The sequence below is a fragment of the Drosophila navojoa genome, chromosome 5, assembly GCF_054131105.1.
Source record: "Drosophila navojoa isolate 15081-1374.11 chromosome 5, UAZ_NAV_1.0, whole genome shotgun sequence".
Classification (NCBI taxonomy): Eukaryota; Metazoa; Arthropoda; class Insecta; order Diptera; family Drosophilidae; genus Drosophila; species Drosophila navojoa.
The window spans coordinates 22,627,152-22,650,296 of record NC_142893.1 but is presented as its reverse complement, the minus strand read 5'-3'; the positions used below and the strand labels follow the sequence as shown (position 1 = coordinate 22,650,296).

The 23,145-nt window shown below is 42.3% G+C and overlaps 2 protein-coding genes and 3 non-coding genes across 7 annotated transcripts in view; 1 reads left to right on the top strand and 4 right to left on the bottom strand.

Annotated features, from left to right (window-relative positions):
* Window positions 1-20,271, top strand: part of gol (ring finger protein goliath) — a 36,948-nt gene extending 16,677 nt beyond the window's left edge. The window contains exons 2-9 of one of the 3 annotated variants that reach the window (XM_018106495.2): window positions 1,963-2,002; window positions 14,912-15,633; window positions 15,697-15,829; window positions 16,748-16,865; window positions 16,926-17,077; window positions 17,186-17,282; window positions 19,251-19,625; window positions 19,683-20,271. In XM_018106495.2, the coding sequence (XP_017961984.1) occupies window positions 15,069-15,633; window positions 15,697-15,829; window positions 16,748-16,865; window positions 16,926-17,077; window positions 17,186-17,282; window positions 19,251-19,625; window positions 19,683-20,099 (1,857 nt within the window). In that variant the 5' untranslated portion in view covers window positions 1,963-2,002; window positions 14,912-15,068 and the 3' untranslated portion in view covers window positions 20,100-20,271. Of the gene's footprint in view, window positions 1-1,962; window positions 2,003-9,147; window positions 9,360-14,911; window positions 15,634-15,696; window positions 15,830-16,747; window positions 16,866-16,925; window positions 17,078-17,185; window positions 17,283-19,250; window positions 19,626-19,682 lie in introns of those variants that run through there. The other 2 variants (XM_018106498.3, XM_018106499.3) reach the window with 2 other exon arrangements.
* Window positions 1-23,145, bottom strand: part of LOC108655239 (uncharacterized) — a 159,173-nt gene that overhangs the window by 132,194 nt on the left and 3,834 nt on the right. The window lies entirely within an intron of this gene.
* On the bottom strand, window positions 15,888-15,959 carry TRNAA-CGC (transfer RNA alanine (anticodon CGC)). Its single transcript has one exon. It is a non-coding gene; the product is annotated as a tRNA-Ala (tRNA).
* On the bottom strand, window positions 16,199-16,270 carry TRNAA-CGC (transfer RNA alanine (anticodon CGC)). The gene has a single exon. It is a non-coding gene; the product is annotated as a tRNA-Ala (tRNA).
* TRNAA-CGC (transfer RNA alanine (anticodon CGC)) lies at window positions 16,546-16,617 on the bottom strand. Its single transcript has one exon. It is a non-coding gene; the product is annotated as a tRNA-Ala (tRNA).

Here is a 23,145-nt window from a genome sequence, read left to right as displayed (position 1 = left end):
GATAGTTAGGCAACGTCATGTGACTGCCCTGTCCAGCTGGTTAGTCGATATCACAGCAACTAACTAATGACATCAAATAAATGTCATTATTATTTATAAATATATATAGACTGCCCAAACTAATCGTTATTTACGACAATTGCCCTCGATACAACAGATTGTGGTTGGCTATGTTTGTTTGCTTTTTTTATCGATTCTACTGCAAAAGTGAAAGCCCCATGATAATATTATTCCACAAACTACCCCCATTGCTGTTGGGTTATGAGATTCACTGACAGATTATAATATATTAGACAATGGGCATTAGATTGGATAATGAGACAGCCAGTTAAGCTGACTATATAATTTATATTCTATTAGAAATTGATGAGACAAATTACAAAATTACTAAATACATACAAGCGACACTAATGTGGCGATAAACTCGAAATTAATTAAGGCTGGGAATGTTTAAAAAATATAAAACGGTAAAAAATACATTTATATTGGCTTTCCTTAAAGTTAAGTGACAGTCCAAAAATTATTCAGCTGTATTATTGAGGAGAACTAGGAAGCTTCGAACCAGTTCTACTTGTCTGAAAAACTGAGTCTGTACGCAGATCGTGGCTAACACAGACACAATCTATAGACTGTTTAACCTTGCGCACAAGATATATTCATTAGCATACAGTCTCAGTCTATGCACAGACTTATACAGAGATATATGTATGTATGAGACGTCTGGGCAAAAGCGTATGCTGATTTGTTTATAGTTTGATAGGCGGCGGACATTTTCCGCATTGGAAAGTCTATGTAAAGAGAGGAATAAATGTGGCTGTAAATAATTAATGTTAATTGCAAAAATCACGGAATCAGGAATCGACTTTGCATACGCATTGTGCGTGGAATTGCATGTTTGATTTATTGATGGGGATGAAAGAAAAATGTTGACAAATGGAAACAAAGCTGCGCTGTTTAATTGGATATCACCTACGCAGTGCATTGCGAAGGCAGGCCGAGGTAGGCCGGGGGAGGCATGATTAAATACCTGTGCAGAGCACAAAAATCAATATTGTTTAACGCAAATCAAACGCAGCAATGCGAATGTTGCCATGGCAAAGAGAGAGTAAGAGAGAATGAGAGAATGATAGAGCGAGAGAGAGCTGTGAATGGGAATTGTAGAAGAGACTCTGTTCGCTAATTACCTAGTGCTAAACATTTTGACGCACATTCGCTGGCTTGGCCACGCGTTACGTCTGTCTATATGAATGTCTTTCTCTATTAGCGGGTTTTTGTTCGTGGCACGTTTTTGCAGCACATGACCACAAATCACGCGGGAAACGTGAGTGTGAGTGTGTGCTGGTGGGTGTGTGTTGGTGTGTGTGGGTGCTTGCAATCGCAACAATCCGTGGCAGATGCTAACAAATCTATGCGATTAATCAGTCAAGTGTTAATTGATCTACGTAAATACAACATAAATACTCAAACAATTTGCACGCCGAGCATTTTAAACGCCTGCACATCTATTTCTGGCCAGCCTCGATGGGTCCCAACAAAGAGCTGGTTTAAGCAAAGCGAGCTGCAGAGTGTGAATTGCCTCTTGGCTGAGCACACAAATGAAACACAAATATATATAATGGCTTAATTACAGCTGACCAAACTTGAGGGCTAACGAGGCCCTATAGAAAGTATATAAAACACATACTCAAATATGTACATTTATATTTATGTATGTATATATGAATATGTACGCAACTGGCTATTCAATTATTGGCCAAGCCCAAGTCAAGGTCAATTGGGCTCAACGCTGCGTATACGTAATGTGCACTACGTGTGGGCCGTAATTACGTATTTATCGCACTCGTTTAACAATTTGACTGCAATTTCTGTATTCGTACTTTATGCTCTCGATAATGCAATTTTAATAATTTATTTGCTCAAATTGATTTTCCATAATTGAACTCGTATTGTTTCCATTTGCAGCTTAACGCAGCGTGGACGAAAATAAAAGAGGAAAACTGTGGTAAGTACGAGAGAGCGGACCGACTCCCAATGCTGTGCAATTGTGGGGAAAGCGGAAGAGTGGAAAGCTTTGTTGCATGCTAGCCCTGTTCATATATCACATTAATTATGTCAAAAACTTGTGACGGGCAGCCAATTTAAAGCTCGACAGACAGACGACTGCGAAAAATTGAGGTCGAATCTGATGATAAATGATGGCGCCTAATTAAATTATTTCGAGTCGCGGCCATTAGAAAGCTGGCATATTAGAAATGGCTAAATTGATAGGCGACAAATTTAAAGTTTAACATTTAAAATGCTAAAGCAAAACTAAATATTCAAGCAGTCGACGGCTGTGCTATCTATGCGAAAAGATAAGCGCGAAGCCAAAAATGTTGAGCTGAATAAATTAATACGAATTGCTCGGTTATCAGGAAAGACCTATAAGAACTTAAATAAGATAAATGTGAAAGATAAGAGCAGTATCTATAAGTATTCATTCCTATCATCTATCTACAGTCCAACATATAGAAATGGCAAACAATATAATATTGTAAAATATATCTTAAAGACTAGATAAAGATACTTCAGCTGAATAAGACTAAATGAGATATTTCGAATCTTCAGGTCTGGTTTCCATTTACAGTAATAGATGACGGCAGGGCCCACAATTTGATAGGCCTATAGTGAAACTTGTCAAGCAATAAAAATGGAAGTTTTAGCTACCGCGCACAGGTTCAGGTGTTATTTGACAGCGAGGGTCGAGCGGGTCTGGGCAGCTGGCGCGGCGCGTGGCACTCCACGTGCGTTGTCTCTTGTGACATATGGGCGGCACGTTCGCCTGGGTGGGGCTCGCATAGGCATGAGCCGCAGTGGGTGATAATCGCAACAAATAAATAATAAATGATACGTAAATAAGTACAAAACATAGTGGCCCGGGTGCAGGCCCATATTAGTAATGACACTTTGTTGGTCAATAAAAGTCAAATTTGAGCTAATTCTCGAAAGTGTTTAATTTGTTGCTGCGCTGCCATGAAGCTTGAGGTTAAACTAACCCAAACAAAACTTGAAACCTTGTGGTTGCCCTCTCTCCACGTTTGTCGCAATTATGGCAAGACTACAAATATAATTACATCTCGGCTGTGCTCTAACCAGGCTGGCATTACACAATTTCGCAGCAGCAGCAACAGCCACAATTTCATTACACAACAAACAAAATCAACAATACAAATCATCAAGATGCAACAGCAGATGAGAGAGAGAGAGAGAGAGAGAGAGAGAGAGAGAGAGAGAGAGAGACAATGGGAGAGGGGCATCACTGTTGCCAGCATCGCTGTTCGGCCCACATCAGCAGCAACTATTACAATTTGCAAGATACAGATACAATTGTATCTGTATCTAACCAAAGCTGAAGCTGTGGCTGTGGCTGTGGCTGTAACTGCTGCTGCTGCTGTTGCTGTTGCTGTTGCTGTTGCCGGGGTCTCTGTGGGTCGGTAACCTTAACCCAAACTGCATAAGGCAAGCCGAAACTGAAACTGAAACTGAAACTGTAACCAAAATATAGACAGACTGCGAACGAGACAGAGCTTTAGTTTCGGCTCATAATCATATTGAGGTCAGTTGTCTATTAAATGCTGGAAAATGCCAAACCAATAACAGTTTGACTCCACAGGAAAGTCAAGTTGAGATACTTCAAAAGCTACAGAGTATCTACACGTTCTAGGAAATGGCTGACATTGTTGTTGTCTCTCGAAAATCAATAGCTGCCACAGCAGACCGCCAAAAGGGCGGAAGCCTTATGGCATGTGCCATGTTCCATATGCCCTACAGCCCGCTCTGCCACTCTGCCAGTCTGCCCAGGCCACTCGCAGTCCTAGTGTTAGCCACGGTTCGTTAAGCACAGTGGCACAAAACCAAATTGACAAAGTCAAATTGCTCTAAAGGTAATTTTCGGCACCAACTGGCAGACAAAGTTCTTTCAAAATGATCGAAAGTAACCGAAGAAGAAAATGAAAATGACCCAAATTAAATACATTTGCCAATTTCCTATGGATTTCAAAGTAGATAACCTGAATTAGAGCTGGAGAACTATGAATATCGACCATTATCGATAGCTTAAAATTTACTACAGTCTGCTATGGTTCTGCACCTCATTATTAATAGGCTTAGTAAAAGCAAATGAAATAAGACAACAATTAGCTGCATTCAGTTTTCATACATTAAATTTCATCAAAAAACTTTAAACATAGACTTCGGATTATAATACCTATTTTACTGAAGAAGATCTATATGTGAAATTAAGCTCTGCAGATATAAAGATGTAAAGTTAACAAAATGACTTACATTCAATCCACTATAAAATGCACAGTAAAGTCTATTCTTACGATCTTAAACCTGAAATTTGGTATAGATCTTCCTTGCTTCCTTCAATATTCACTTAAGAGAAAAACCATATAGTATAGACCCTTATATTTTTAATCTTGTATAAGTGTTTTATATTATTTATGAATAATTTGTCTTTAGCTCACACACCCTTCTATAATCATATATGAGTGCTCCCTTGAAACTTGTCTTCGAACTGACACCCGAGCTAAAAGTTTCCCGCGCATCAAGAAGAGCATATGACAAGCAGTTGCTCGCGTCTCCTTGGTTGGCCGCCATTGTTCACCTGACGCACTTTTTCCAAGTTTTTCACCTACAGCTGCAATCTTGTGAAAGCCTTTCAAAACAGCTGCATTCAGGTGTCAGAATTTGCACAGGTAATGCAACTGTCAGCCCTGCTTATATGCCCATACTCCATGCAGTCTGTCTGGCTGCCCCTCTGACAGGCTGACTGACTGTCTGTCTGTCTGTCTATCTGTCTGCTGCCTTGGTCTGTCTTCTGGTTGGTCTTGGCTATATGTGGACGCATTGCCTGAAGCGCTGTCATGCTTTGGGTTCAAGTATAGATGACATTTGACGTCAGTGAAAGCATTTCCATGCATTTTTTGAGTGTTTGCAGCTGGCGTCTATTTTAGCCAGAAGCCAAACTAAACGGAATAAGCGGACAGCGGGAACGGGACTTAACCTGTCCCCCGCTCGCCGACGACTGTCAACAATTACAGCAGGCAAATAGCGGAAATCACGTTTTTTACAATGCCGATGTGCGAGTGGCCAATAAAGGTGACTGCGGCAGAGCCACGCCTATGGGAAAGGGGCAAAGGGAAGTGGCTCTGGGAAGGGGGCGCTTGGACTGAAACTGCTGCTTGGACTGGGGCTACGCAATGTAATGAAGCATGGAGCGTGGAGCTCTGCGCTTCCGACTGCCAACGGGTTGTGCACGACTGTGGGTGGACAACACACACACACAGAGATACACACAAGCATATAGAAGGTGAATGAGATTTATGACGTTGTTGGCGCTGGCTAACACATGTTCCACCATTTACGCTAGCCCCACACCAACCCTTTCTCTACTTATGTCTTTAACGGTTGCTACAAAAATACTGTAAAGAAAACATATAAAATACTGAGGTGGGACAATAGGATACCCTGGAAACTGTAAAGAATATGTCATAGTAAGAGAATTTATATAAATGAACATATATTTATTTATATGTAGTTTTACTATATTTCGGATTTGGTTAAATGTAATACAGAAACAAATAATTAAGGAAATAAATCAAATAAATAGTAAATCAAATTCTTAAGTCCCTCTCAAACTTGAAACAACTCTTTGACATCATAATTTTACAGGGTATTCAAAGCGCAGCAGACGCAAGCATAACTCAAAAGTGTCTGATGTTGTTATTCTTGTTCTTGCCATTGTTGTTGTTGTTGTTGTTGTTGTTGCTGTTGTAATAAACGTGACTATTGTGAACGTGATTTTCGTTTAGCCGGCTGTCATGTGGCCCGAGTGTTAATATTTTTATGGACTCGAGTGCGCAGCTCTGTTAACCTTTTCGAATATATTTTAATCAATACGCGTTTTATTTGTTTGTTTTCGTAGTTCACTGGAAATTTTGTGAAAAGTCAAGCGCTAACTCTGTCGCATTTTATGGGTCTGCGACGGTTTTATTAGTTGAAAGCTTAGGAGACCGACCGCAGAGCAAAGGCAACAGAACAGCAGAGACAACAGCCAACAGTAGCTGTCCGGTTCGGGCTCATAAACTCAAGGCTAGAAGCAGAAGCGTCAGCCAAACACGTACAATAAATATTTATGTACCGCATTATGGCGACAATTTCCACAAGTTTTAGTCGCTGCAGTCGCTATCCGAAAACTTCAAGTGCATTCGCCGTGCTGGCAGGAGGCGGAGGCGGAGACGAAGGCGTGGCCCAGAGGCCACAGACCGACATTTATTAGCCAGCCGACAATAGAGCTCTTTTTTATGTGGCAGACGTCTAACAATCAGCTAAAATGTTTCTATACAGACATACATATAGGGAACTCATGCCTCTCAGGCATGTCCCCCATGCCGGAGTCCCCTCTCTGCATAATTCGACTCTAGAAATTGTTACTACTTTGTATTAAAGGAGAAACTTTTATTGAGGTTGGGTGATATGATATATGCTATATGCCCGCAACAACTTTGTTTTCTTTGGCAGTCACGTTTCTTGCTCCTAATCTTGAATCCATACTTTGTACAACAGTGTATTACATCCGAACCGGAAAAAGGTATTTAAAATTCCTTCAAGTTCCTTTAGATTTCTTGCTTTTCAGCCTACTCTAAGCTACCGCTGAGTCAGCTCTGTAGCATCTCACAGTGTCCTTGAAAGCTCTGCCTACCACTCGTCGCTCAGTCAAATTGAATGTCCTTGTCATTGTCAATAAGTCAGCTGCCTGGCAGCAACTGCACTTCCCGCCCCAGCTGCATTTATGGCCACCGCTGCAGCTACTTAAACAATGAATAGTGAGAGCGTCTGTATGTGTGTGTGTGTTTGAGGGGAAAATCCTCGTGATGAATGCGCTGCACTGACAATTTGCTGTAAAGTGACATTAAAATGCATTTGCCAAATATAAAGAGAGGAAAAGGCGTTGGCTGACTGCCAGACCCCAACGCGCCCAACTACTGCCGCAACTGGAGGCCCCAATTCACAGTTGAACAATTGGAGCTCTGTCGAAAGCAAAAGTACTCAGAACTGAGAACATCTAAATGGGCATCACGCAATTCGAATCTCTGCACCAGCCGGCGGTAATTAGAGACTCACTTAGAAGCACAGAAGCAGCTCCCCTTCCCATTCCCTCCCCAACCAAAGCACTCTGACACCCCTCGCAGGGCCAGCTGCTTAATGTCTTCAGTTGATTGGCGAATGGGGGAGGGGCTGTTTTTGGCGAATGTAAATCGTAGCAGTGCTGCAGCATATCGATAGGGTATTTTATTCGCTTTGAACTCAAAGTTTCGCTGTAAATCGGATTTTGTGTATAATTTCGTGAAATGATTTATGAACCACAGACAGAAGCAGAGAGACGCGAGCGCACTTGGGATTGCAGAGAGTCGAGCGGAAGTTTCAGCAACTTCATTTAAACTTTTCAGTTAACCCTTGCTGGAGCGTGAAGCGTTTTTCAATTTGTGTCAAAATAATACAAACAACTTGAGGAGCTTCCTCCCGGCCAGAGCCGGGTCCACATTTCCTGTCAGTCGCTGTATTATTTAGATGAACTTTACAGCTGCAATTCTCTCTTATGGCTTTTCCTCTCGACTTATGTGGGTCACGGAAACGCTTGTCTCGGCCCTGCAAGACAAATGATAAGCATTTGGGAATAGGAAATCACCTAAAGTTAAGTGAATAGCATAGACTCGAATGAATTTGGCAGCATTCCTTGACGAGCTCGTCTTCCCGAAGTTCAAGTTCATTGAGTTAACTCAGGCTGAAAGTTGGCTAAGCTGAACTAATTAATTGCCACAGATCAAAGTGTTAATGTGCAAAATGTGTGACCAATTAGGAGTTACAAGTGCACCAGGCCAGCAGATTCAGCTGGAAATTGAGAGCTCGAAGACAAAGCCGAGGATGGAAAAGAAAAATACCGAAGGCGAAGTCCACTTCGAAAGGAAAAATGAAACGAGCGATGAGAAATGAGACGTGAGACGAAACAGGCGCAGAACAAATGTGGCGGCGGTTGGATATTTTTAGCAGCCACTATGTGTAGAAGAGGTCTCTGCAGGCATGTGTGGGTGTGACTGCATGTGTGTGTCTGTGAGTGTGAGCATGTGGTGGCGTATGTTTTAAATTGGTTTCGCTTGCACAGATGTTGCAATATGCAAACAAGCGGAACAGCAGTCGCCAAACAGCAACAAGAAACAAGGTGCCAAGCATTCTGCCAGTTAACTTATGAGACAGAGTGAAGGAGAGAGAGAGAGAGAGAGAGAGGGGGGGAGCTACACTCTACTCTCTTTGCCACTATCATAATACAAACAACAAATACTAATAGAAATACATAGAGAGAGAGAAACGAAAAACAAACAGAGAATATTCTCTGATAAATGTGAAATATGAAATTTGATTTACAACTTATGGCCAGTGACTACTTAATTTCATTTGCTTTGTGGCTTTTGTAATTGTCACTGGCCGACAGTAAACCAGAAGCAGCACCCTAGCTGAAAGATAATATCGCCCGCGAAGCAACCACAGAGTGCGGCATCGAGTGGTGCTGGCAATGTAATGAATAGGACGAATATGAAATTCGTATACAGATATGTATATGAGGCATATGAGGTCTGCCAAAACTATGTTAGAAATAGAGAGAAATACTTAAGAGTTTTAGAGACTCTCTATCAGAAAGTTGTCCAACTCGATTTCTCACGCCACGAGCAGCACGCAAAGGCCGGTCAAAGTTTTATGCGAGTTGTGGTTAGATTCTCCCATTTGGCTCTTTTCGCATTTAATTACCAATATAATCCCTCGGACACGAGTGCAATCGACATGACAGCCTTGAAAGTTTTGCTGCTTTGCCAATTCGCTCGACGACACGATTCGACTTGAGCTGGCTCGCTGCAGCTGACAGTCGACAGCTGAGCCAAGAGCAATGGTCCAAGTCGAAATGTCGAAAAGAGGAAGAGACATAAGAAAGACTCATTCCAGTTAAGCTTAGTGCTTAAGCTAATTAACTAATCTGAGCCGACCTTAATACATCTTAAAACTGAAAATTAAGCAAAAATTGTCAATTTCTGAATAATCATTATTCTCACATACACCATAAAAAAACACAAACAAATAGTTGTCAAAATTGTCAAACACCCAAAAAGGCCAATTCTAGAGCTCCAGTCTACAGTGCTGATTGGAACCTCCCAACCTGGAGTTATTCTAAGCGCATTAGATGTACTTTCGGGATCAAGTGCTGAGACACCGTTGATAGATCCCCAGATGCGGCTCACTACTACGAGAGCCACGCCTTACACAAGGTATGACGTATGACGTATCGTTTGTAAACTGAGTAATTCTGCTCATTCGACTCTGGTGTCCCATCGAGTGCATTGTGAGCAGCTGACAGCGCTGCGCTTAGCGACATTTACAAGTACACCCACACACACACACACACATCGTCTTCTGCAGTTGGCAACTCTTTGAGAACGAGCATCGTTTAGCAAATTGAAATGCGTCTGTTGCAGTGGGGCTAGCATAGATGGGGCCATTCGATAGAGTGCAGAGGGGGAGGTGGCAGCCTCTGAGCGGGCAACTGGCTCCATTGGCAACCAAATGGCGCAAGTCTAATTGAAGGGCGAGTCAGTTCAGTTGAAGTTCTTTAGCGCTTGCAACACGCTAATTGCTGCCATTGGCTTTGTTGTTGTACTTGCTGTTGTTGCCTTTGCTGATTTACGTAATCAGCACTAGGGCAACACAAATGATTCCCAATACATGTGCCTAGACATATACATACAATATTTTCCATATACATATATAGTATTACATCTTAAACAAGTGCATAAATTAAAGCCGTAATCAGTGCACATTTCCGTGCTACCTGTTACACCTGTAATTTTTTCTGTCATTTCTCTCGCTGAATTTGATTGTTGTTGATGTTGTTGGCTGCGTTTAGCGTCGAGTTCAACGAAATGCATTAAAGCCAACGGAGCGCAATAAAACGCACCAAAACCACTCAAATGTTAAATGAAAACTTTTCCATAACTTATACGCCCCACCTCCACCTCCCTCCCACCCTTTCTGTGGTTTAATAATGGCAGCGAAAAGTGGAATTGCTCTCAACAAAGCCAAGCTCTGCTCTTGCTCTCTGCAAAATCGTTAATAGCAATTTAATTTGTACCCCTTAAAGTGTGCGTAAATTGTTGAGTAACAGTAGAAAAAAATGAAATTTATCCTAAAAGTTATTAAATACATTTTATATCCATATGAAACTAATTTATAGAACGAAATTTAATTTTATCACAATTCGATTGAAGTTTATGAAACTAAATCTTCGAATAAAATTAAATATAAATTTTTAATCATATTTAATATGATTGATATGAAAACATCGAATAGAAAAAAAATGAATAAAATTACAATTCAATTCAATAATTAAATAAATGTTATACTAACATAAAGCTACTTTAGATTTGCATTTGTAATCATATTTAATAAAATAAAACTATAAATATCTATTACTAAAAAATGTTCAAGGGAAATAAAGCCCAATCAAATAAAAATAATATTGAAGTAAATGAACAAATTTTATATTTATATGATAATATTGAATATCACAATATTAGATCAAATTAAATTCTAGACACCGTCTTTAAAAATTTATGAAATAAATTATAAATATTAATATGATACTAATTATAGAACAAATTTAGATACAACTTTAGCTCTAGATGCCTAAACATCGCCTCTAAAAATTAAAAAAAATATTCTTTGATCTTAATGTAAAAGAATATTAGAGAGCATAGCAAATTAAATTCTAAAGTTCACCAATCTCTCATTGGCTTTAACTTTCTTTAGTGTATCTCCTTAATGATGCTATTGTCAAGTCAGTTTCGAGCCGTTTATCTGTTAAATGCGAAAGAATATTACATTGTATAACCAGTCTTTGTTTTTACAGAATTATATATATCTTTGGCTATATCTTTGTGTCTCTTTAATTAAGAATTTTCTAATCAGTTCCTTGCAGTTTACCTGTTCCATATGAAAGTAATACATTGAATTTTAGAGAATATCAAATTAAATTATTCTCTCTTTGGCTATAACTCTCTTCAGTGTATCTTATTAATGATGATAATGTATCTCTTAGTCATTTTCCATCAGCTCATCTATTCAATATGCTTCTTCTTCTTCATTGAGAGGCAACAAGCTCGGCTCAAGACTTCCTCTACATAGGTTCTTCCTTATAGAATGTGCTGCTCATGCCAGCGTGAATTAAGTGTGCAGCACATGTCTTGAATTTAAATGCCGAATTATTGCTAATCACATTTTAATTGCCACCAACTTTATTTGACTTCCTCCTCAGTTCAGCTCAGCTGAGCTCAGTTCGACTCTTGGCTCTTGGCTTGAGCATCCTTTGGCTGTGATAAACACGTGAATATTGTTATTTAATAAAGCGTCTGCTCATTAGGCATACGAGGAACACATAAATTAAATATTTATTCATTTCATTTATTCTCGAGTGGATGAAGCGACAAACAGTGAGCGCTAGATAAAAGCGAATGCAAACAACTATCAAAGACTCGTATTGCTAAGCCCATTATCCATGCGCATCACGTTTTTTGTTTTTTGCTCTCTTCTTTTTTGCGAATCACGTTTCGATACACAAACAGAGACGAGTATCCATGTGAGTGCACTTATGAGTGTATGGGTTTGCACTCAAATTTAAAATATTACTTTGTTTATTTAACGGGATCTACAATATGAAAGGCCGTATTTATTTGATTTTAAATTCGTATTTTAATATTTTTGTGTTTATGACGTTTTGTTGATTTATGTGCAATTCTATAAATTGTATTTATTGAAAAGAGCTGAATTTTATTTGATTTACTTAAAAGCAATGAAGAGGGGAAGCAAAACGAGTTATTTCATGAAATAGCAACACCTGTGGAATAAAAAGCTTATCTTTGTTACCTAAAAATAAGACAATAAACAATGCACTTATCAAAAAACATAAATACGCAATATAAGTAAACTAAAAATAATGCACAATTCTATATAAAAAGAAAAGGAATGAAATGCGAGAGAGAAACGGAATCAATTAAAGCGCTTTATTTATATGCGCGAGGGGAAAACGCTTCGTTCGTCTGGCAGTTGGCCAAATAATGCACGAAACGTAATTTGGTAACAGTGAAAACTATTTTATATAAATAAACAATAACAACAAGTGCAATCATAGCAACAACAACAACAACATCAACTACTACTAGAACAACAACAGCAAGTTGTTAAGAAACGCATTTGAGTGGTGTTAAAGACTATCAGAAATTAGCGTGGGAAATCAGATGAGGAGGCGCCCATTGGCTGTTGGATAAGTGACAAATAAAGATTCCCCAAATTATGATTTAATTTTCTTTTGTGACAAACACATATTTCCGAACCAAATTTCGGAATTCGAATTGCGATTCACATTTGTCTACCTCACATTCAGCAAACTCTTTCGGTACGACTGAAGAGCAGCTCGCTTTATGGACACACCCTGCATATTTTAACGATGCAATACAAGCACATACACACACACACACACAAACACAACTCCCACACACAAGCGTACGCACAACAAATAAAGCAATAAATAAACGATACAAAAATTGAATACCAAATTCAATTTTTGCCATTTTTCACTTTTATTTTCAGCGCGCACAGTGGGACAAATACATATGCAACTGCACACATATTTGCTAGCAATAACAAACAGCTTTCAGGGTCATTATCCTAAACAGGCCGCGTGCTCACTCAGTGCTGTTGTTGTTGTTCTTGTTGTTGTTATCTTTTGCTTTTTATGCTCTTTTTTGGCACACAGCTCGTTCCGCGATTGTTGGCCAAGTCGGTGGCTCTGTCCCCATTAAGGCGGTGTACCCCTCCCACTCTCCCCTCAATCCATCGATCGCTGCCCTTGTCCTGGCCGCTTGCCCACATGCCAAGAGCAACTGCAACAACAGCAACAAAAACAACAGCAGCAGCAAATAAAATAAAATGCAACGATGCATGCAAAACGTGCATTGGGCCAATCGTCGAGGCATTTCGGCCAGATCTGAGCGAAGCAAAAGGGCGCTACCGCGACAGCTAAAAGTGCTGCTGATAATATGAGTGCTCAAAGAAATTGGAAATTTCATATAACTATTAGTTTTTACCAGATATACCAGCAATATTTGGTTATATATCTCCTGGAGATGTTTAACCTGTTAAGGAAATTGATTGGCTCTCATGAGTTCTTTATAAACACAGTGATTCCATCTGTGGGCACACTCACTACAGTCGCTTGAGTAAGTTCATCTCCTGCGACCCTTTGAGCGTGCAACTTGAACTTTGTTTACACAAATTTATTAAATCTGAAAAGTTTGCTCTACCAATATGATTCAAGCAGGCAGCGCAGCCCAGTTTGGTTCATAGACTCAGCCAGTGGCTATAGACGACTAAATCAGTGTGCTCCCCCCTCACACACACACACACACACACACACACATAGATACACAAGGCGAGCATAAATAGGCGTCAAAGTAAAGTTTTGTATTCAATTGGCGGAATCGCTGGCTCTCTTGTTCGGCTGGCCAAGTCGACTGCTGAAAACTGAGTGCATATATAAATTACATTTATTATAGCCAGACGTCGCGACGAAAAGGGCCGATAGTGGGGGTAAAAGCGAGCTGGGGAGCTCTACTTTTATGTAAAACAAGTAGGTGTCCAAGCAGATGCCGCGTGTCTCCTTTATGTAAGAAAGGAAAACTGGAACTGGTTGGCAGGCAGCTCAGGCGCTTTATGTGCTGGTCGTTGGAGCGGTGGTCTTGGTGGCTGGCTAGTGGCTTGCCGAACCACTTTTCAGTGTCAGCCGCACACCCACGAGCCGTTCGTGCCGCCCGTTTGCCACTTGGCGCTAGCCCTGGCAACACGAAATAAAATATTTAAATGCATTGCATTTCCCTGACACAGCGGGCAGCAGCTGGAGAGAAGGCGGGCAGCGGAGGGGCCGGGGGAGAGGCGAGGCAAGTGGGGCAACGGGCGAATTATTAATGGCAACGCCTTTGCCAGTGGCATTGGCCTTCAGCGCACCGAAATGGCCAAAAATGCAGGAAACCAAGGAATTCGCCGTTTGCTCAAAACTGCAGAACAATTCGTTTGTTAGTTGCATAGGGCGCAAAGTATGATTTGTGTATGACCCAGAAGCTATATAAATATGTGTATATAACTGTTGTTCATAAATTCACAAAGTGTTAACGGTCTTGCGAATTCACAGCCATGATTTCATCGGCTACTTAGTGGGTGTACAATAAGAAGCCGTAAGCATATTAACATCTCATATACCAGCTGTAAATTTCTATAGGCACATGCTAACACTAACTATATATAAGACATTTGATAGATGATATGTCAATGGAATATGAGAATAGTTAGAGTATGCAAAAATATTCTAGCCCAAGCTCTTCTCTTTATATACAATCCATGACAAATTTTCATATGTGCATATATTTAAATCACTACATTTTATTTGGAAACATCTGAAAGAAATCAAGTGATATATATTTTTTGAAGCTTCCCATTAACCCACTATTCTCTTGAGATAGTATTTATTCACTGCACTTATTCCATAATTCAGTCTTTTCATTAGGTTAATAGGAACTTGTCGAGTGATAAGGGGCTTATCAATTTGGCTAGTATTCAACATGGGCTGCCAATAAATATGATTCTATAAATATGGCCGCTTATCGCTAGCTAGGCGAGCGGCCCCACAGTTTTCCAGCGACTTCCACTATGCCTAAAATTGCTTATAGCGAATCGATTCTTGAAACTTAACTGCGTTTCTTTTTAATCGTTTCAGTAGTTAAACGACTTTGGTTAGCATCACAGCTGCAGGAGCAAATGTTGCACACTATTTAGAGATACGGAACGTTTGAGAACCGGATAGAGCTGTAAGCTGCAAAATAAAAGGAAACAAATAAAATCACCAGAGGAACAAAGAGATCTCCGGCCGGGCTATGTACTGCCAGGAAATGCTGCTGCTGGCATGCCTACTGCTGCTGTTGGGGGGCCAGCCGCACTTGACCTCGACCACGACGACATCCACTATGGTGGCGGCCATGACGATTGCCAACCAGGATCTGGAGCGATACTTTCGACCGGCGAATGCGACGCACTCGTACACCAGCATAGGCGAGGAGCGCCTCACCATGGACTTCTACAACTTCGCCTTCCTCAATTGGTCCTATGTGGACAGCCAGAACATAATCAGGGAAATTGAGTTTTCGGAGGAGAAGGCGCGCTACGGCGAGGGCCGAGTGCTCAATGTGACGGGTCGTCTGATACACATTAGCACTGCTGATGATATTAGCGACGATTTCGCGTGCACACCCTACATACGCGGCACCCTGGGCTCGCCGCTGCCCGAGAAGGGCGTGTCATGGATAGCGCTGGTGCGACGTGGTCGTTGCACCTTCGAGGATAAGGTGAAACATGTGCATCAATACAACGCCGCGGGGGTAATAATCTACAATGATAAGCAGGTTATGCAGCTGGAGAAGATGCAGATCAAAAATAAGAATCGTGAGCTCCTCTATTTTCATTTCAAATATTCAACATACTAAAATCGCATTACATTTTTTCTAGGTAATATTGCCGCAGTGATAACGTATCAAGCAATTGGACTCGAACTAGCCAACACTGTTGATAAGGGAATAAATGTAACCATTTCCATAATCGAAGGACGACGGGGCGTGCGATCTGTCAGCAGCTTAAATCGGTAAGCTAAACTTAGAAAAAAAATATTTCGAAAAAAAAGAACTTTTAATTTGTGTTTGTGGAGACGCCGGGGTTTGAACCCGGGACTTCTCACATGCGAAGCGAGCGCTCTACCACTGAGCTACGTCCCCATGAGGACGGATTGAGGAAAATGCCTCAATTATGCCAAGCGAACAGAAGCAATTCATTTGCACTGCTTTGTAATCAATATACACTGCTTCATTTGCACTGATTGCTAAATGAACAGCCTAGTTTTATATATGACAAAGGACGTCCAAAGAAAGCTTAGTTTGAGATCAGCCAACTTGAAGGATTCATTAGTAGTTGCAAAATAAAAATTGAATAAAAAATATTTTTCACTAAAATTCACTGGAGACGCCGGGGTTTGAACCCGGGACTTCTCACATGCGAAGCGAGCGCTCTACCACTGAGCTACGTCCCCGTTCGAATACGTCGTGCAAAATGACTTACTTACAACAATTATGCTATAGCACTCAACAATGTACTAATGTACCTCTCATCGAACGCAGAATGAACTGCTTTACTTTCTATTAACAGCAATAATAATGCTTTCACACGACCTTTAACAGGCGAACTATCTATCTATGGGCATGTGTAAATTGAAAATAAGAAAAAGTCAAACGTGAGCTTCACGTTGAGCCTGAATTAGGAAATTTAATAATGTATTTAAAAAAGTTGCTCATGTATGTATTACTATGGAGACGCCGGGGTTTGAACCCGGGACTTCTCACATGCGAAGCGAGCGCTCTACCACTGAGCTACGTCCCCACAACGCCTGCCTGTGACCAATTTTGCAGTTCAGCCCGAGTTCTCCAATCACTCCCAGCTTTAATATTAATTTCATAATTGAAATTTGGCCTGTGTGGAAATTAATTTAATTCAAATGCATTCTTTTCAGCACCTCGGTTCTGTTTGTGTCGATATCGTTTATTGTGCTGATGATTATTTCGTTAGTATGGCTTATCTTTTACTATATACAGAGATTCCGTTACATGCAAGCAAAGGATCAGCAATCGGTGAGTTACGCCTGGCTTTGAAGTGGGCAATATGATGACAATGAATTTTATATGTTGCAGCGCAATCTTTGCTCAGTGACAAAGAAAGCCATTATGAAAATTCCAACAAAGACTGGCAAAATGACCGATGAGAAGGACCTGGACAGCGATTGTTGTGCCATTTGCATTGAGTCCTACAAGCCCGCTGACATTATACGCATACTGCCCTGCAAGTAAGTGTAAACATGAGTCACTCTCCGATAAATTAATATGACTAAGTTGTGTACCTCTTTCTCTCTTTCTCTCTTTCTCATTTTCTCTCCCTCGTTCTCTCTTTTAAGGCACGAGTTCCACAAGAACTGCATAGATCCGTGGCTGATTGAGCATCGGACCTGTCCCATGTGCAAACTGGATGTGCTCAAGTTCTACGGCTATGTGGTGGGTGACCAAATCTATCAAACGCCCAGTCCACAGCACAATGCGCCATCCACAGCCGCAGCCACAGCTGCCGCAGCAGCAGCAGCACCTGGTGGTTCAGGTGTTGCTGCAGCCGCTGGTCCAGGTGCCGGCGAGGAGGGGCTGCCCGTCATTGTGGTGGCCCTGCCACCACACAACATCAGTAGCTTTAATCCTAGTGCTATCAGCTATCACCAGCGTAGTCCTAGTAGTAGTTACCAACCACAACAGCAACAGCAGCAGTTGCAACAGCAACAGCAGCAACAGCCACTGGGCGGTTCAGTTGAGCGCGGCAGACGGAACTCGGCACCGGCGACAATGCCGCAAATGATTTGCACTGCCAGTCGCCAGGTGACCGACGTATAAGTCGCCTGACCCAACTGATCTATAAGTTATCCTCGTATCCATATAGTTACGTATAAACAAACCTACATATACTTGCATATATTTAAATTCCACATTCGACGTGCTGCGTACTTATGATGTATATATGCGTGCTTCGACTGCTTGCCCAACAAGCGGTTGCAAGCAGTGCGAAGCAGTGCACACAGTGTACTTAATCGCTGAACAGAAAGCAGAGCGGATAAACTACGCTAACGACTCCAACTGGAGAAAGCAACAACCCTAACTAGATAATCTAATTGCTCTAATCAGCGAAGTCTGTAGACACAGAACTGAAGACCCACGCACATTAAATACAGAAAAAAAAAAAACAAAGGAATGCGAAAAGAAAAACGAAACATACGCAGAGTTCTATAAGTTCTATATTTAAGTTATAAATTTAAGCGTACCAATTGTCGATATAAAAACAAACCGGAAAACCGAAAACCGAAAAACAAAATACGCGAGAGAAAAGCAAACAGAAATATTTACGAGTACTACAATAACTACTATAACAAATAACTATTTCTAACTATGTATATGTATTATTATGAATCATAAAACGTGTAGCCGTAGTAGCTGTAATATTTAATGCAACATCATTTGTAGCAAAATCAGCGCCTGTTTTGCTAGTCAATAATACTACGCACACACACACACACACACACACATACACAGACACACACACACACATACATACAAGACTCATAAACACACACACACACACACTTAAAGATAATGTCGAAGGTGCCAAAGTATTTGCTTTTAGCTTTAGTTGTTCAAATTGAATAAATGTACCGCTAGTTATATTATTTATTTTAATTTTCTCTCTTTGATTTCGCAAGTCCATTCAATGGACTCATAATCGATAATTGGACCTGGCCTAGCGCAGGCTACATTAATAAGAATCTGGCATTGCTGCGTCATCGCTTGCTTAATCTATCCCCTTCGATGAGGATCTTTAGCATAAATAACTGTACGAGCACCTGTGTGAATATATAGGTGAATATGTATGTACTTAGAGAAGAGTTCCAGGGTTTCGGACACTTAAGATAAGACATACCTGCGATTCATTGCCAACCAAAACAAAGAAAGATAAAGATGGAACACACAATCCAATTTCATCTTGATATCTCCATTCAGTTTCATCCCCACACTAACAACCCGCAAGCTGCCCGCTGAGCTTAAAACAAGTTAGAGCGACTAGGAAGACATAGGGCCTCAATTAGTTGTCGATTGCTATTACCAGATGTGAACTACATACACATACATACAATACACGCACACAGATACGAATTATACTATATAGAACCTATATATAGTTTTTGCTAAAACCTAAACCTAAACCAAACGTGGACTCAAGCATATTTAAGACCAAATAAATCGATTGAATTTGAAAAACGCTTTCGCTTGTTTGCAATGTAGTTGCCTGCGCGCGCGCTCTGCTCCCAACGCTTGTCCACCCGCTCATCCGTAGCTAGATGCCATGGACCGAGTCCAGAGGAGCTGCCGATCGATACCCTTGGCAATGGTATTTGGGTGCTATTATTCAAGCTCTTCTCGTTTCAGTTCCTGGGCAGTGAGGAGAGCATCTTGGAGTACGAGCCGGAGCGGAACGCCCGCAACGCCAATCCCCCGATTGCTGCGATCGGCGTCACCCAGGAGACGGCGACGGCTGTGGCCCCGTCACCGGCTCCGATCCAGTCGAGCGCCTTGGCCGATCTGATACGCAGCCGCGACTTTGTGATAGATTTCCCGCGCGTCTTCGTCCTGAACAGCGGCAGCGTGGTGGGCGCCCGGGATATGCTCTTCCCAACCAGGCTGCCAGAGCGCTCGCAGAGCTCGCTGTCGCTGCGACAGGCGCGTGACTGGATGGCCCAGATGACCAACAAACTGGAGGAGCAGCAGGGGCTGCGACGCCTGCGCAAGGATGAAATGCAGCAGGTAAATGCCAGCTAATCGATGTTGATGTAGATGCCATCTAACCATTGGCTCCTCCAGCAACTGCTGAGTGCCCGGGACTCGGCTCGACAGCGTCGCTCGCGCTCCGCCGACGGACGCTATGCCACCGGCTGCTTTGGCCGCCAGCGGCAGTCGGTGGGGCAGGCAGCAGCAGCCGGCACGCTGCCACAGCCTGAGGTGGGGCAAATGCGTCGCACTAGCTCCACTCAGGCGCTGCAGCAGCTGACGGACGCCTCGTATGCCCAGTCGCGCCAGAGGCAGCGCGAGACCTTCGACTTTGCGCGCACTCGACGTCGCTTCATGGGACGGCAGGACGATGAGATCTCCTTGCAATCCCTGCCGAGGCGTGCCGCACCACCGCCTCCCGCCCACCCGCAGCGGGAGCGGGGCGAGGCTGAGGCCAGCGAGCATATTACCATTCAGGTGAACGGAGAGGGCGTCGATCTCAATGAGTAGGCAAGCTGACTGCCGAGGAGCCAGGACGCACGCGCCGCTGTAGATTTGTAAAAAGTATTCTGTTTAGAGTGTAAAATGAACTACTGCTATCTCCACATCGACTTAAATACCCTGTAATATTATACACGCCTGCGAGAATGAAATATACTGCATACTTTCGCTTTTCCACAAACACTTGACGACTCAATTAATGGGGAAGCCGGTTGGAAAACTGGGCGAAATTTGGCTCCTATATCTCTAAATTGTATCTTGAGTATTGCACCAAAGGACAAATTGGTAAATTGCTTCTAGAGAGTAGGTAATGGAAATTATTTTGTACGCCTGCCAACAACCTAATTCCTGTCTTGGCTGTTACTAAGGGCTGTCTTCCGTTTGGTTATTTAAGGATCTACAACTGGTTGAAGAAGTCCAGCTAAACATTCTCCTGTGCTGATGGTCAATAAAAGTGTAATAATGTTTAATTGTAAATATTGAAATTGGACAGAATTATTAGAGATTAAACTCACAAAGGGCTTACGGTATGTTGTATATTGTATATTTTATTGCATACTTTCAGGCTGCGCGTGAAAAATAACATTACATAACATTACATGTGCGTAAAAATTCTTGCATACTTTTGGGAGGCTGCATAAAATGGTTGAGTAAACGATTAGGAGAAGCATTAAGCATTGAATATTTTTCAATTTATATATAATTTATTATATATCATCATTTTATCAAGCATTAATTATTTATTTTTCTTACAATTTAAAAATAATTGGTAATTAGTTTTTGAAATCGAATCTATCGAAAATTATAGTTATATTTTTAATAATTAAATTAATTTAGCCTTAACTTATTCGGCTCTGGTTTTTAATCCCAATGATTCACTCAGCGCACAATATGAGCTATGTCCAAGTGTAGGGCATTGCCCCTTAGCTCTCCTCTCTGGCCCACTCCTCGATGTGGAGCTGAATTCCATTAGGGATTTGCGCGTGCCTCGCGCTGACAGCGGCGACTGCTGGTTGCCGTGGCGGCAGACAGCGAGGCAGCAGCGTTATCCGACAAATCCGCACTGCTGCGGCCCAGACACATCGACAGCTCCAGGGAGATCCCGCGAGTCGGGCCGCCAAAACGAAGCAGCAAGAAAAATAGAGCAAAAGTTATGAGGAAGCGACCGACGCGTCGGTTGAAGTTTGCCGCTCATAACTGCGCAGCCGACACCAAAGGCAGCTAATAAGAATTCATCAGGCAGAGGCAGAGGTAGAGGCAGAGGTGGGGGCATGGGCAGATCGAGGCATCGGGGTACTGGGATCGAGGGTCGCCTGCACGCGCCGTAATTGCAACGCAACAGGAGGGCCGGTCGGCCCGTTCGGATCTGAAGCTGAGGCTGAGGCTGAGGCAGAGCTTGCGTCTGCATATGTGTCTGTAATTGTGTCTGTGTGTGTGTGTGTGTGTGTGTGTGTGTCTGTAGACCGGCGGCTGCTGAAGCAACTCTCGGTAGGCAGCGGCCTGGCCCATGTTTATAAACTTAAAGTCTGTAATCACATTAGCCATGTAGCCAGCGAGTGGAGAGTCCGCCTGGCTGGACATTAGGGCCAACTGTTGCAGCTTTATCACCTGACTGTTGCTCGAGTCTCCTCTGTCCGCGTATCCCACGATCGCGATCGATGACAGCACGTACAATTTTTTTTCGATTGCTGCCTCAGCTGCTGCCTCTCCGCTCGCTCTCTCTTGGCCGTCGCTCGCCTTTTGCGGCTCAGCTATGGGCGTGTCCGCTGTGGGCGTTGCAGGGCACATTCAAGATAAAATGATTATATTGTAGGAAGTGCAGGTCGTCGTCTTAGTCGCCGTTGCCGTCGCCGTCGTAGAGTGCCTCGTGGGTAATAAAGCAAAGGAGTCTCACACAAATCTACATATAACTCAGACGCGACGTGTTGATGTCTATTGAGGCGCATAAATATATCATTGCGCAAATTGGACAGCTATCCAGCTGGGGAGAGTGAGTGCCCCGAAAGGACAACCCACTGATGCTGCAGGTACTAAATGCAATGCTCAATCTAGTTAAATAACTGTTCATATTGAATGTCTTGTTCAATTGATCATAAATCCATGGTTAATATATATGACTTGATTACAGAAATTATGATGATTTATGGTTTATGGAATCCATCGACTTCTCTCATGAGTTGTGAGCATCATACAGACAGTTGTTAGCCTAGTCTAACTGCCATTCTGGCTCCTTCTAATTAACTGTATGTGCAGCCCTTTGAGCTGTCGCTAAATTGAAGGCGATCCAACTGATGCTTATCGATTTGTAACCCCCAAATTGTGTCTGGTTAGCACTGGAAACCATAAACAAGCCCATAAATAATGAGTCGCACGACAAAAACAATGCACGGCAACGATGTGGCAATGTGGCAATGTGGCAAGTAGGAGGCATTCATGGCGAGGCGCAACAAATTGCACGATCGGCAGCTGCGACTGCGACTCAGACTCAGACTGAGACTGAGACTGTGACTCCAACAGTAATAGCAACTGCAAGCCGTCGCTAATCTGGCGTAAATGGACAGCAGGCAGGAATCATTGCAGCTATTGATGAGCGAGCATATGCGAGGATCGCCAGGATCTTCGATCCTGCCGGTGCCAATCGGAACTAATCGCAGGCCAACAATAAAATTGTGCTCAGTGCCAGCTCGCCAGCCACACGATCCACACGATGTGTAAAGTTAAATCCAATCAATGAGCTGAAAAGAGAAAAGCGAGAGAAATAGAGAGAGAGGCATTTAGTGTTAAATAAAAGCAACGAGAGAGAGAGAGAGAGGTAGATAAAGAGAGGGAACTGCACATTTTAGTGTCATTTTCGAGAGATTTTCGCCTTTTATTTTATTTTATTTAATTTATTTTAACGTTTTAGCAAACACAAATACAAACACAAATGGGAACCCCGATGAACGCGTGACAGGATGATCGGCCGAGACAGCCAAACCAAAGGACAGCGCAAAATGGCGATTCGTTGCGCCGGCTTGTCATGTTTGCCGAGCTCTGAGCCCTGAGCTCTGACTGC